At 42.5% G+C, this 16333-nt stretch overlaps 1 protein-coding gene across 1 annotated transcript in view; it reads left to right on the top strand.

Moving 5' to 3' along the window:
- fndc3ba (fibronectin type III domain containing 3Ba) overlaps nucleotides 1-16333 on the top strand; it is an 89382-nt gene that overhangs the window by 43556 nt on the left and 29493 nt on the right. Inside the window, 4 exon segments of the mRNA XM_020616616.1 lie at nucleotides 1606-1831; nucleotides 1979-2150; nucleotides 2442-2572; nucleotides 13980-14038. Of these exon segments, the coding sequence (XP_020472272.1) occupies nucleotides 1606-1831; nucleotides 1979-2150; nucleotides 2442-2572; nucleotides 13980-14038 (588 nt within the window).

The raw sequence follows: 16333 nt of genomic DNA, 5'->3' as shown, positions 1-16333 counted from the left end.
GCAGGAATGTGCTGATTTGTGGGTGTTCAAGTTATTTGTTTTTGTTTGACTTTCTAAAATATATACAGTCATGGCCAAAAATACTGACATCTGCATTTCTGTCAGATAACACACCATATATAAAGATGAGAAGACATGAGAAATCTCCCAACATGAGAATTTTATCTATGTGCTTTTAAATATAGTTCAAGTTTGACTTTCTAACTTGATGAAAGGTTGTGGGGGGATTAAAGGTTAGTGAATCTACACAGTTACAAATATGTCTGTGGCCTGTGTGTGGTGGGATTGTGTTTCTATGCCAATGGAAGGCAGGTCATTGGCTCAACATGGGTGTGTTAGTGTTTGCATGTGTGTGGGTTTGTGTGCTTGTAGGGACTGGGCCAAGCTTGAGCGGGAAACACTGTCACTCTTACATAAACAACCCTGATAGGGGAGACAGGCACTGGGAGGGATGGTTTTTGAAGGGGGGAGGGACGCATGGAGAGGGAGCAATGCAGCACATAGATGGATTTTGCACGTGTGTGTCTGTGTCCTTTGGGCTTTGTAATGGGTGCACTGTGGGCGTGATGCTGTACATGTGCATGTGTGTTTGTAGGTCCCTTGCACTTTGCATTACTTGCAATAAGTGTGTGTGTGTGTGTGTGTGTGTGTCGGAAGTTGGTCGGATCCACATGCACTCATGCAGGGACTTTGCCCTTGTTTTCCTGTAAATATCCCCTCACCCCCTCCTCTGTACCGGGTGAGGGGGTGAGGGGTAGACAGGGGGGCTCCTCTTGCTCCTCCTTCTCCTCTTCCTACTTAGTTTTTCACACTCGGATTAGTTCTGTAACCCTCTTCCTCCCCTCCTGACCCTCTTTAATACTGTCTCTCTTTCGTGTGTGTGTGTGTGTGCGTGGGTTGGGGGGTTTATTTGGTGTGTGCGAGAGACTGTGTGTGTTGTGTTGATGTTGTTAGGGACTAGCAGATGACTTCCCCTCTCTGCGGGGAGTGTGTGTTTGCTCTGTGCTTGGAATGCAGGCCTGTGAAAGAGTCTGAATAGTTGGAATGTGTGTGTGTGTGTGTGTGTATGTGTATGTGTGTCAGTCCATGAATGTGTAAGTGAATGAAATCTGTTAATATAAGGCCATTCTTTTACTTATTCAAATCTACAGTCTCACTTTTAAAAAGGTTATGCACATTATTCCTTTGTTGTGTATCCAGTGTTTGACAGACTTGACACCTGCTCCTACTAAACAATGAATAGCAAAGAACTTATTTAATTTAGATAGAATTGCTGGGATTTTAAAGGAATAGTTTTACATTTTGGGAAATGCACTTAGAGAAGACTTGTATGTTAAACATTGTTCCTAAACTATATAAGGCATTTGATGTATGCTGGACACACTTTCTCAATGAACTGAGTGGGAAAGCGTGTCCAAGCGTGTGACTGGTAGTACATATAAAAACCCGTGTTATCACCCTAAATTGTATGCAGAATTGAGAAAACTAAAGGAGCCGATTCCCTCTCACTAGTAATCTGTGAAATTCCTTTCTTGGCTCTAGTGTCATTTAACAAATGCTTTTTGACTCTTCTCACCTTTTCCTCTGCTCTGTCTCTCCCTTCAGGTGCTGGAGGATACCACAGGTGTTCGCCGGGTGGTGGTGACTCCCCAGTCTCCAGAGTGCTACCCTCCCTCCTACTCTCCAGCCCTCTCCCCCACACACCACCTGCCACCATACCTGACACACCCTCACTTCATCCCCAATTCGTTCTACCCCCCTGTCAGCCCAGGAGAGTTGCCTCCTCACCAGTACTACCAGCACCACATTCCCCCCATGTATGGCGATCCAGGTACTGACATGCTGGCCGGGTTCTTGACTTCTATCAACAAATTCACAGGTTTTATGTGGAATTAAAAATCCAGTTATTAATCCAATTAAAATGTGCTTTGCATAGATTTCTAGTCTGATATAAATGTTCTTCTCTCCTGTCCTCCAGAAATCATTCCACTTTATGGGATACCAAACTATATAGGCAGAGAGGATACGTACAATAAGCCGCAGCCAAAAAAGATAAAAGAACAGAGACAACTAGAGCGACAGAACCGACTTAACTCGCCACCTTCCACTCTCTACAAGGGCAGTCAGGGGTCGGCACACAACGGATACAGGTGATTATACTGCTTCTCTAGTCTTTGTTTAACAGTATATTTTGATAAATCCCCTTGGTTACACCATTGTGTTCACCGTCATGTGTATCTGTGTGTTACACTTTTACATGATGGCTTTTGAGTTAGAAGTGAGGACATGTTCGCTGCCTGTGTATCTATAGTTAAGAAAGCAAATGGAAACCTTCAGTTTATTTAAAAGTATGCAATACTTCTATATAACAGAGCAGGTCAATTCTAATTTTCTTTAATTAACTTGAATAAGTTGTGTTGTAATTTCTTTTTGTGATGTAGTAACAAATCACACGCCCCGTCGCTGGGGTCAGTGGGATCGGGGGGAGGAGTCAGTAGTCCAGGAGGGAAGAAGCCAGAGAGGCGACTCCGCAGCAGTCCACGAAACAGTGAACCAGAGACACACACACAAGGTAGGAAATGAACGCAAAGCGGAAAGAGAGACTGGCACACACTCTGGATGAACAGTGGATGCTCACAGTGAACATCAAATGTTTGTGTGAAAGCTTTCCTTTCCAGAAAGCATGCATTGATTTTGTTTTGTTTGTTTTGCTTTTAAACATAAAAAACACCCTTAGTCAATATGTAAGAGATGATGGGGAGTTCATTAAACTGATGAAACCGAAGCGCCTCAGAGATGACGAGATGCAGAAGGTGCTACATTAAAGTATTTTAATACGGACCTCTCTGCATGCAACATCAGCTCCTATCTCTTCTGTCCTCTCTGGCCCCCCCCTTTCTCTGTCTTTATGCAGCTGGTTTTGTCCTCTTCAGCCTCAGTGCCCCTCCGCATTCATACAAGCAAGATAAAACACACCTTTCATTCTTGTCTTTTTTTTTTTTTCTCTCATAGAAAGTCGCCCAAAAAATGAATGAATGGATGAATGGATGTAGCCTCGCTGAGGTGATCTGGGGGTGGGGGTGGGTGTATTGTGGAGGGATTGAGGTGAGAAGGCGGGGTAGGGGGTAAGAGGGGTTGTCTGGGTAACCACATAGTCGAACCCGTCCCAGAGCTCTATCGTTTTACCTTTGCTACAATACCAGCCTTGTTGGTGAAAGCTGATCCCGCCGGTGGATGGCTGAAAGAGGGGGAGAAATGATGGGGAGGGGGATTCACATACCTGTAGAGTCCTGCTTTAGATGAAAGAAACCTTTGAGCTCTGAGGTGTAGACGCTGCACCTTAGCACACATGCACACATAAAAACAGGCACACGGGTAAATACATTAGGTGGCACAGACACTTACTTGTGATAATATTCCTCGTAAATGACGTCTTTTGTCTGAATTATTAAAAAGAGCAGTGTCCCATTTATGCACATACACAACACACACCTGTTGAGGTGATGACAGAAGCACACAAGGAGACAAATGAACAAATCGAGCAGCTTGAAAATGTTTGGCATTGTATTGACTAAATAGATCATTCACTGCCAAAAAAGAATTGACAGATGATAGATATATGTAAAAACATTAAATAATTAATAATAATTCTTAGATGCACAGTTCTGAGACTTAAAAGTATCATTAGTCTGCACACTCAAATGCATTATATGTGCACACATACACAGTGTGTGTGTGTGTGTGTGCAAGTTTGGACATCTACAAATGAAAACCACACAAATACAGAAGAGGCAGTGTTTGACTTCACTGCAGTGGGGGGAGGCTGCAGTGCACATGCACATACACACCAGGGAGAAGATATAACAGAGAATCAGCTTAGAGGAGTGTAAAGGGAGCAGAAGGAAAGCAAGGTTGACAGCTCAGCTTGAGAGTTTCACAGTTTCATGTGGCACACATCGCGGTGCTCGAACAACAATAACACATGCAATAGACAGAAACATGTCAGCATGTTGTTGGTTATCTGTTCTGGTCTACCAGGGTCTCAGTACTGGGCTGGAGATCAGGCTGAGTCAGCTAACTGTACCACACGACACAAACGCACACACACATGCACTAACACCGCGTGACTGGGCTTCCTGTAAAACAATCAGCGCATGAGGGGCCAGGGGTGGGGTGGGGTGAAAAGAGGAGAAGAATGTCGGATTGGAAGGGCAGATTACAGAGGAGGGAGATGGATGGAAGGTTTGCAAAGAGGAAAAAAAGCAAGGGAATAGAGAGATGGAAAGACAGAGACGTACAAGAGAGTACAAACATTGTGAAAAGCTGTTACTTGGCTCGATGCATCCCAGTATGGTCCAACCAAGGATACCACACACACTTACAGAGCAGTGGCATTGAGGGCAAAGCGTAGGCGTGCGTGTGTGTGTGTGTGTGTGTGTGTGTGGCTACTGCCCCACTGCCAGTAAGACAGCAGGCTGGCTTCGTGAGCACAGTGTCCATTCCGCAGTAACGCCAGCTCAACAGGCCCTTTACCTCAGGACTGTGCTGCTTGCTGAGCAGAAACAGATGTGGGCCCTGTCCCCTCTATTCCTCCATCTTGGCTGCGCATCATCCTGTCTCTCACTCAGAGAAACTGGGATTTCAGCAGAAACAGAACCAAAGATGGATCAGCTCCCACAGCTTCTCCATCTTTGGTCCTACGTCACTGCCAAGTGCTGTGGATTCAGGAGAAACCAGATGTATGCAGTGGCTGCTATCAACTCGAACAGTGCGACGCTAAGAAAATATCAATTATGCAGAGGGAAATTTTAACCAAAGGTAAAATTATGAAAAGGAGTTTTTTTTGTTTTGTTTTGGGGGTTTGTTTGTGTGTGTGTGTGTGTGTGTGTGTGTGTGTCAAGTCTCTCAGGAAAGTTCATTTTCAGTTGCACAATCACCTTTGCTGTCATGATTCTGTCCCGCCTGTTTCCGTTCTCGTGCTTTTAGTTTGACATTGCTTCCTGTTTTTGTTTCACCGCAGTTTCAGACTTTTTACTTTACTCATTGTTTTCACCTGCTCCTGATTGTTTGCACCTGTTTTCACCACATTATAAGCAGCCTTCTCCCACCAGTAACCTGCCAGATTGTTCTAGACTCCAGCTCTGACTCTCCAGCATTAATCCTTGCCTGACCCTCTAGTTTCTGACCCTGGATTTCTGTTTTTGACCACCGTATATTGCCTTCCCCTTCAAAATTGGACTGCTTCTCTGTGTATCGGCTTATCAGACTTTCCTTTTGGACAACGCGTTTTGGATTCCTTGGATGTATGTGTTTGCTGGTCCTGACCCTGGACTGTATTATCAACCTGTAAGTGCGTTTCGTGTTTTCACTGTGTCTTGTATCGTTTGCGTTCTTGTCAGTGCTCTTAATAAAGAGACGGTGTTTCTTTACATATCCTCGTCTGGCTATGTAATTGAGTTCACCCACAACAACATCGGTAGCTTCACGCTCTGATCCTGACATTTGCAACAAGAGTAAGGGAGACCATTTCATGTATTTTCAGTGTTGACATTGAAAATGTAAACCAAAGACCTTTCTTTATTTCCAAACGTAATTAAAATGTGGCCATGAGGATGTTTTGAAACTAGGAAAAATTTCCTGAAATTGAACATTCTTTCAGTTCCTGGCAGATTATTAGGCTTGATGACTTTCAGATCATATTTGTTATAAATACTTTTTCCTCTGGCATATTCAAGCAAGAATACACATTTCTCGTAGCTAGTGCACTGTGTCCTTTTTTCTGATTTCTGTTGGATAGTTAATAAACTGCTTTTTTTTGGCTAATTTTTACTCTGGCAGAGTTTCATAAAAATGAAGTTGCAGTACCAATGAACTAGTTTTGCTGGTAAAAGCTGGCTTTTAAGAGCACAGTGTTTTGGTGATGTCATCTTCATTAGCTCTAGTGGCCTTATATCAGACCTTATATTTACATAGAACTTGTCTGTCAGCTTCTCCTGCTATAAATGTAGTCACAGGCCTAGTGTGATGAAATGTGTGAGCACACTCCCACCCTTCCCCTGCAGGGATGTTTTGATGTGGATTACCATGGTGATAATCTCAGCCCCCCCCACTCCCAACCCCTTCCCACAAACCCAAATATGGCCATGTTTGTAGGGCAAGATGGAAGAGAGAGACTGGAAGAGGGGATGTCGAGAGAAGAATGATAAGACGGCAGCATAGAAAGGAGAGAAACAAAGGCCAGAAACTGGGGAATGAAAATGAGGGCATGTCTGAAAACGGAGTGATCAAGGGATGGCCTTACCCGCAGAGGAATGTCTTTCCCACTGATATCATGTAATAGGACTAGCAAGGTTAGCAGGGGGAGGTTGCTTTCACCAGTCACAATGAATACACTGCACATTTGGCCATCTGGCTGAATGAGATTTGTGATACAAGTGATAAACTCGCCACAGTGTCCGACCACTCTAATGGGAACTGGGTTACTTGTAACTGCCTAAACAACTGCTGTAAACAAGCAGGATAACTGCAGACAGGAAGAGCAAGCCACTCTGACTTTTTTCGCTTCGTATGTCGCTGCTGGGATTTGTATTTGTTTCCAACACAGAACAGTTTATACTTCTTTTCAAAGGTAGATGCTGGAAACGGTGAAAGATGGAAGATTTATTTCCAGCATGGTGATCAAAGCCAGAATGAGAAACTTTGACTAAAAAACTGCAATCTGCTTTAAACAACAGAGTTGATGCAAATGTCAGTGTTAATTTCGTGGAGAACATCTAACAGTGTGACTTAAAACATGCACTGTGTTATGTGAATGTAATGGTAATTATTCTGTCATATAATCTAAATAAACACCTGACTCATTTCTCTACAAAGGGGAATTAAATTAGAGTCCCCGCTAAATGTCTTGTTATTCCCTCTTTGGGCATTAGAAAGTATGCACTGGAATTCTGATGACACAAAATGATGAAACTGGTACAAAAATTTACTTGGTGATTTATTAGGGAGATGCAGGACAGCTGTTCCCGTGCTCACAAAGTCCCTCAATTAAGGCTGCAACTGAAAACTAAAGGTGAGCCCCAGTTCCCTCACTTCACCTTGCATCTTAGTCCCACCAACGTAAGATGCAAGGAAAGGATTCAAGGCGAAACTGCAAGGAGAGAGGAACCAAGGAGACGCGTTTTAACTGACATGAGATGTTCTTTCCTCTGTCCTTCATATGAGGCTCCAATTACCAGCTGATTTCTGATAAAGGGGAGGGTCAATCTGTAACAGAGTTCCACGAAGGATACACTCATGTTTCCTCGGTTATAGCTCCTCCAGGCTGCCTCCTTGCTCCTCAGAACAAACATAAAAGTTCTAGGATGTACTTTATCATGGCGAAATGGCAAAATCTAACTGTGGTGCAGGCTGTGAGAGAACAGAAAACACTCTTCTTCCTTTGTACCTCGCCTATGGTTTCCAGCCAAGGCACCACTTCCTCTCAGGCATCAGGTACCAAACATTGTGACTGCCGTGGTGATTGTGATTCCATCAGTGTGCCGCTCTGTCTTTATTTCTGTTCACGTCTCCGTCTTCATTCCTCAGCCACTGTCACCATTTCTTTCTGCCTCTACTGTGTGTCAGACTGAGATTGTGTCTTCCACTCTGTCTGCCAGTTTGCAGTCACTCTCTCAAGATGTTTTGAGCTGAGCAGGGTCGGATGGGGTCAGGGTTCTGAGAAACTCATCCCCCATAATCCCTCACTCCCTGGCCAGGTTGCTGTGCTGTTTGCACCACGTAGCATAAACACATGTGCATATATGCACACGTGTTCTTGCTCTTTTTGGAAAAGCAGAGAGAGTTTTTGTGTCACTTGGCAGTCGAGACACTCATCTCTTCACAGTGTGAGGGCTGTAGTGGATGAGGGCTCTTTGTCTCTCTGTCTGTATTTACGTGCACACTTGAAACCTAGTTATTGAGCAAAATTAGTCTAAGGCAAGCAATTGGAGAATATAATTTTATGTGTTTATACTGCAATTTATTTGTTTGTTTCAGTTAAAGTTTGGATTTCATTATTTTGGACACAAGGGCATAAGAATAATGATCTTTGATATTATTGCTCTACCATTGCTGCCACATAAATACTTTCTGTACTCTTTTATATGCACACTTTTAGAAATCTGGTTATACATGGCCAAGGAATTAGGCTCTTTTAGCTCAGGGGTTTTCAACCGATGTAAACCAGGGACCAGCATTCTGACTAAGAAGCAACAAGAGGACCACTGCTATGGGGCGGCTAGATCGATCAGGAGCTATTTTAATCCTAAAAATCACCTTGACTCTTCTAAATTTTATAAATTTCTATAGTTTGAATATTCACAAACAGTAATTAATACATGGAAATGTGTTTTTAAAAATGGTGATGCCCACCATAGAACTACATTACTGAATACATGGTAAAGGACCACCTGCCTTCCCTTCACGGACCATCAGGGGCCCTGGAACTGCTGGTTGGAAACCCCTGCTCTAGCTGAAATTTTGCTGCATTAACTATATCTTGCGTTACCTCGATTAAGAAAAGCAGGTTTTTCATTTACGCGAAGTCTAACAAATCACTGCAGAAAGACAACCAGGTTGCTTATTTGCATGTCTGCCTCTAAGTCTGTTTCTTACAGTATTCCTGCTTTGAGTTTGGTTTTTTATTCATTTTCTACCGCTTAGTCCCTGAACGGGGTCACGGGGGGGAGCCAATCCCGGCCGGCAATCGGGCGAAGGCGGGGTACACCCTGGACAGGTCGCCAATCCATTGCAGGGCTAACACATAGACGAACAACCACGCACACGCACTCCTATGGGCAATTTAGAGACACCAATCAACCTAAGCTGCATGTCTTTGGACTGTGGGAGGAAGCCAGAGTACCCGGAGAGAACCCACGCAAGCACGGGGAGAACATGCAAACTCCACACAGAAAGGTCCTGGGTGGGGCCCGAACCTGGAACCTTCTCGCTGTGAGGCAACAGAGCTAACCACTGCGCCACCGTGCTGCCTCAGCTTGGTTTTTGACTTAATTAAATTAAATTCTTAATTACTTTTTTCTGTCCTCTGCCCTCATTTACTCTCTCACTTCTCTATCTCTCGGTGCCAGTCTCTCCCCTCTGTAATCCCCACTATAAACTGTCGGGACTCTGGCCATGAGAACCAAACCTTCACCATGACAACCACAACTTTAGGCATGTCCTAATGACTTCTCTACTCCGTGTGTGTGTGTGTGTGTGTGAAGCCCAGCTGTTGAACAGATGGAATGCTCACTATGCAGAAGATGAGGATCCAAGGTCTGTGCCCCTCTCTACCTCCATTTTCCTCTGTCCCCTGTGTTCTGCTCTGCCTGTCTTCGCACTGTCTCTGTCTCTGTGAGTGTTCCCTCACTTTGCTTTGTTCTCCCTGATTAGAGGCTTCTAAAGATGGGTATCATATCTCACTCTGTTCCTTTAGGCCAACACACACAAACACACACCCTGTGGCCCTGTATGTGTGTGGAGAATGGACTGAGTGAGTGGTTGTTGCCACATATTTCACTTTTTTTTTTCCAGGTTTTAAAGATATTTTTCTGTCCTTGTACAGACAGACTACGTCCATGAACCACAGGCCGTCATGCAGGAGGAATCCAACCTCCTCTGTGTCAGCGTGACTCAGATTTACTGTAACTCTTTTGCATGTGATGCCATAAATTTTAAAGTGCGTTCTTAAAAATTTTTTTAACTTGTAAAACTTGTATTTGAGGAGGACTGAGGAAGCAAGGAAGGAGAGTTAGGGAGCAGAGAAAGACAGAGGGAGAGGATAGAACCAGAATGAATTTCACACTATGTATTCATGCTGGAACTTCCAAATGAGCCACTGTTTATTTTCCTACTTTGTTTCATGAATCACAGTTGCAGTGTCTGAGTTATTTCAGGTGTTCCGGGTTTTGTAAATAAAAGTTCTGTTGATGTTTTTATGAAAATGACTGAAAGTTAAAGTACTTGAGAGGCTGAGATAGGTATGAAACCTCCCTTGTGGACTCGTCGTTAGCTTCTTGCCTTCAGCATGCAGTAGTAAACCTGTGTGTTCCTGTGTTGAGAGACATTGAAGACATAAGTAAATGAGAACTTCCAGAACCAGTGACTTTTACTTCACGAGTCTATTCCCATGTCTTTTGTTTTTGGACTAGTACTACAACCACTGCTACGTTGAGATGAGTGGCCGTGCATCTTCCCTGTGCCCTTTGATGATGTCACATAGGTTGTGTAATCCTTGCCTCATCTTCCTAAGCCCTCTTCTCCTTCATTCTTACTTTTCTCCTCCTTGCTGTTGATCCCTGGCTTGTTCTTTGTCTCAGTTTCTTTGTGTTTTTGTACTTATTCTCTTACCTGGACTCGTCTGTCCTTCACTGTCTCTGTTTCTTCCTCCAAATCCCCTTCTGGTCTGGTTTTGGCTCAGCATGCCCACCCCCCCCACCTTTCTCATTCCTCTTCCTTCCTTCCCTGCTGTCTCTTGCACTCCTTTGCTCTGTCTGGCTGTGCTCAGTAATCAAACACAGGCGGCTAAATGTAGACAGGATGTGAAGTCAGATGAGTAGAGGAAGTGAGGGTGCGTGGGCAGCACAAACAGAAAAGAGTGGAGGTGATGGACAGTGAAGACTGTGTGTGTGTGTGTGTGTGTGTGTGTGTGGCTACTCTGGGAACAGATTCAGTTTATTTCAGCCGTCATCCAACCCTTTGTTGGAGTGATGTTTTTAATCTTTATTATTGGTCTCCTGAAATAGTAAATAATTCACTTTCCTCTGTCACAAACTGAGTTTGTAGATTGACCAACTTTATTCCTAGTGCTGAAATCAGTTTAATTTGGTGTAGAATTATTGGGACTATACAGTACCTAGCAGAGTAATGTAACTATTGGATTTAGGGCCTTTTAAGGCTCCGGTTTAACCTAAGAGAAGTAGGGAGTTACAACTCTTAAACTAAATATTAGATCCAAAATTAATGTTATATTCTATATAGCTTCTAAAAGGTTTTGAGCAGGACTGACCTCTCTAACCACTCAGATATTTTCAATTATTTCTGCTTGATCAGTAAGTTGTTACACTCTTATTTGTTATAAAATTACAATAAACATCTGAAGAGCTGGGCAGAGCATGGTGGAGCGTAGTAGAATGTAGTGGAGCAGAGAGAGGGAGTGCTGGGTGGAGAGAGATTTGGAGTTTCATGCTGGTTCTACCTTAAGTTGCATATTGTAGCTTTAATTAACAACAGAAAGTAGTGCATTGAATGCCGTCTAGTGAATGCATGTAACACATTCTGTTTATGCATAGCTGATATCAATAGGTTAACAACACATTTTGAGAATCTCTTCTTGAGAAATAGACTCGTTTAGACCACCAGCCTCTGTTTTTTTATAAAACAAAGAAATGCCAGAATTGGATGTTTTTTTTTTTTCATTTTATGCTTATTTCCAATAAAACTGTGGACTTCCAGAGAACTTGTTCATCGGCCTTGGCTATTGTTTGAGTATTAACATCTGTTTTTTGAAAAGCACGACAGCTGAAATGATACTGTAATGGAATTCCACCTCTTCTTTTCTTAGTGGTGTTAGCTGCGGCAGACAAGTAGCTACAGGACTAGAGTATTAAACAAGCTATATTCTGTTCTTGTCACTCCACTGTGATGAATGAGTAGAATTAGCTGGGTCAGCTTGCTAGCTGACATGAGCCGTTCATGTCTGGTGCTGCAAGTCTGAGTCGGCTTTTATTCTCTAAAAGACAAATGTTCAGTTTTGTTCGTGTGGATGAAAGAGGACAAGTGTGTATATGAGGAATTCAGTAATGAGTCGGTGTGTCTAGCAGTGATACACAATGTGTACTTCACCTGTTGAACTCGCACTGCTAGCCTGCAACTCACACTAACACACACATGCACACACAGTAGCTTAACTCCTCTTCTGTCACCCATCACCAGTCTTCTGTAACCTGATACTAGGACTTTGAAGATCTCCACACACACACACACACACATACTCGCAGTCTCCCTTCTGCTGTTGCTTTTTATTCTGTCCAAATCACACGCTCGCACAGGGAGGTCAAACTGAGGTTGTGCTTCCATGACATCACTGCTGCCATGACTCATAAATGTGCCCCCAGGCAAAGTAAGGTCCTCTCCTCCACTGAAGCTGTCAGAAAGACTCAGCCACTCACACACGCACACACAGCCTCTCATCACTTGCTCTAGGTACGCAGTGCACTGTATGTGTGAATAGGCCTGTCTTTTTATTTTTTTTGTCCATGCATGTGTAAAACTGTGTTGATGCATACCCCATAGTCCCCTCAGTTCTGTACCATTTTAACACACTGATTGCACAGAACTGCTTTCATGCAGGTCTTGTGTTGCTGAACACCACACACGCACGTGAACACGTCCAGGGTGATTTACTAGTGGTCAGCTTCAGATGGAGAAAGCAGGCCTCCTCTGGTCGGAAAAATCTGTGGGCCTCTCAGGGGAGGAGAGACTTCCTTTACCAACACGTGCACGCGCGTACACGTACACTCGCCCTCGCCTTTCATAACAAACGCAAGTGTCCACTCACTGGACTGGCCTGATGCCTGCGTTTGCGTTTGTGTTACATATGTGTGTGTGCGCCCTTACAGTGTAGCAGTCCTCCCATCTCACATTCAAAGAGGAAGCCCAGTACCCCATAACAGAGCCAGCTGGTAGAGTAGGGAGCACAGCCCGGATCATGCTACAGACAGTAATGTAACCCCGAATAAGTGACCTGTCTGACATACTGGGGTGCAGAACGTGATTATTGACATTATTGTTTTAATGCATTTTTCATTGACTCCATTAATAGTTTATTTAGTCAAGTATCGGGGCAGTGGTGGCCTAAAGAAGGAAGCTTGTGACTGGAACGTCACCGGGTCAATCCCTGGACCAGCAGGATTAAATCTGGGCCGGTCAGGTGACAATGCCACGCTTATCCCACCCTCATTAACATTACTGTGGTGCCCTTGAACAAGGCTCTTAACCCCCAACTGTGCATGTGTGTAACTGGGTGAATGTAATCAGGGCATTTGTGCAAAAGAGGTGGCCCCTCAGACAATCTACTCTAAGTAAAGGCCAAAAAATATAGTGAGAAATACCTTTCCTAGTTAAAGCACAACGTTTGTCCAAACAACAGTGCAGAACTCAAAGACAGATTTGTATATTCTGTTCTGTTGTTGACCATCTGCAAACCAAAAGGCCCCTTTGTCAATGGTAAAGCTTTATTCTACTCTATGAACTAATGCTCCAGAGATAATCAACAGTTTCTTTGTACACAACAGAATAATCACTGTGGAATATGTCTGTATTTATTTATTTTTTTGCTCTGAGTCAGGAATTCATGACTAATGCTTTTTTTGCGGAACACTGGATAATTTAGTGGGGGTTTTACGCAGAGCTTTATTAATCATAACTTGATGAAATTGAAAAAAAAAAACACTTTCTGAAGAAAACAAGTGTTGCTTCACACACTATTAAACTTTTTTTTTTCAGATTATTTTTGGTTTTGTCCACAGATGAACAGACTATTAGGTGGAACAAATATTTTTAGTCACTATTTCGGTTGTCTAGATGCATTTTAGATGACTTTTTTTTTTTACCCTACAGGTGCAAACCTTGACTTACCTTGGGCAATAATGATCCATAGATTCCCAAATATCAAAATAACTTGGCCTGTAATAACTGAAAAACCTCTCCTTGTCAATCAGCAGCCTGCCCTAGTCTGTTTTAATCAAATTCAGAAATGTAAAGAATGTGCACAATAATGTGTAATTATGGCCCACTATGTGGCACAGATGCCCTTGGGATCTGTCCACACATTACCCACACAGTGCCAGCCTCTCTTTTTTTGCTGCACATTGCAGAAAAGAACCTCATGTAGTTGATTTTTGATAATGACTTCCGTTTTCTCTCTGTCGCTGTCTCCTCAGATCATGATTCAGAGGGTAAACGTGTTCAAGACTTGCTGTCTACAATCGACAAACCACAGGTTGGTATGCGTAGCTCTTTCCCACTCACACACAGGCAAACACACACAAAAAACAACTTTCATTAGTCACCTCCTTGTCTGATGCGCTCATAGTTGGCATGGGTTTTAATGTCTTTTCCATATTTTCATCCAGAAAATCAGATGCCTAGAATAAAAACAAAACTGGTCTGTGTCATTTTTTTAGGCTTTCATAACAGAGGGTAATTGAGCATTTAAGTTCTGCTCACCATGGCCACATGAGGGCAGCATGTGCTCATCCAGTTCACCGGCTTCTTACTGATCCCCTGTCAGCTGGTACACACTGTAGTTGCCTTTTCACTGCCCAAGCAGAGTGTGAATGAATCAGCTAGAGAAGAATTACTCGCTCTCAGTTAAAGCACTTTGGTCCGGAGGCTGTGCAACTGGACCATTTGACATCCTTTGAGTTTATTAGGGGTTGAAATAGACAGTGAGAAGAGAGCAATGAAAGAAAACAAAGTGAGATGCTGAGAAACACATGAAAGAGATGTACTGCATAACCTCAGATGACCTCTGTGCTGATACTGTCGCTTTTGACCAGTCATTTCTGTTTTGCATTTATGAGAGGCAGTAGTTTGGTTTGGGTGTATATAAAGATGGACAGTAGGTTTAACAGTCCTCCCTGTAACACCAAGTAGCTGTGTTCCATACAGGTATGGTAGCTGTGCTGCAGAGGCAGAGCGTAGATTTAGGTTGTATGAGAAAGTCCTAGCTTTTGCTTTTATAGCAATAAGGTCCATCTTAGTTCAAATGAACTGAATTGTGAGAAGCACTGATGGGCTAAAGAAAAGTAAACAGAAAAATCTATCATTTGCTGATGAATTCTGCTTTTACCGTTTTACTCAGTGCTTGATGAAAGATGGCGCAAACCAAGTTTGACCTCAAATAACCTGGATGCACATAAGAGCAGGAGATACATTTACCTGCACATAGTAATTTTATTATATTACTAATTTTGCTACTGCTATATCCAGTGTTGTTTACCTGGGAATGTATAAAATTCCCCCACACTGGCAGCATGTGCTATAAAGTAGATATTCCTGGCTTCCTGGATATTTGATTAAATGTCACAAAAGATCAATTTAATCAGGCACACTATAAAAAATCTTTTTAATTTTCGTTTTCTGTGATTCTGGATTCTGTGACCTTTTTTTTTAAACCACTATTTTAAAGGTGTTACAGTAGAAAAGTGAGGTTTATGTGCAGGAAATACAGCTAATGAAATAATAGATTGATAGAGTTCTTAAATTAATATGATAAAGTAAATATGATGATGCATTATCTGGAAGTCGTACTTTGGTAAGAGATGGCGGATAATTTGATTTGATTTGATTTATTCTTTCAAGCATGTAAAAACAGTTGATATGACAACACACATAATTTTACACATAATCCAATATCAATTTGCTTATACCTAGTACATGCTTGAATGGAGTAGGAAGAAGTCAGACTTATCCAGTCCTACCCCATGACATCATCTTACCATCATTGGTTTGCAAGCAGTAAATAATTCTCTTCTACACCACACAAGTAATATACTAAAAAAATTATAACAGAGTGTTAACATTCTTACATAACACCCACAATGTTAAACCTGTTCTTGCATATATCTTGATTGACACATACCTCCACTTATGGAAATACAAAATCTTTTTTTGGTTGTACGTATAGCATGAATTTTTAAATTTAACTGACCCCTTAAATTGTATCCCCTTCCCTTTCATTAAATAGTTTTTGAATTCCACCAGGTAATAAATTGTTCCTGGCTTTGTACATAAACACTGCAGAGGTCCATCTTAGTTCAAATGAACTGAATTGTGAGAAGCACTGATGGGCTAGTAATTAAAGGTCAGGACTAATTCAGCTTCACTGTGGGTTTCATCGTTCACTTTCATGCCATATTAACTGGTGGAAACAGTCAAAGTAGATAGGATGAGGATGGCAGGTATTCACATTTACAGCCCTTATGGCTGTATGTTAGCAAGAATAGTAGAGAATAAATGTTTTTTTTTGTAATGAGAACAATATGAAGGTGATTTCTGTGAGAATTGGGTGATGAGCGCTTCCTTACTCCAATGCTGCGCTCTACATAAAATGTAAATGTGCTGATGTACTCTAAGTAAAAGCCGACAGTGGTTATGTGGGGGGAAAAGAGTCAAAGGCCGACTCAAACAGTGAATAGAAGACGAGAACTGATGATGGATATACAGTGGACTGTTACGCCTTCATTTTCAGTGGCCTTTGCACAACAGACTGTCAGACGAAATATTTCTAGAT

The sequence above is a fragment of the Monopterus albus genome, unplaced genomic scaffold (assembly GCF_001952655.1).
Source record: "Monopterus albus unplaced genomic scaffold, M_albus_1.0 scaffold176.1, whole genome shotgun sequence".
Lineage (NCBI taxonomy): Eukaryota > Metazoa > Chordata > Actinopteri > Synbranchiformes > Synbranchidae > Monopterus > Monopterus albus.
Note: the sequence above shows the minus strand (reverse complement) of the source record. Positions and strands in the feature narration are given on the sequence as shown.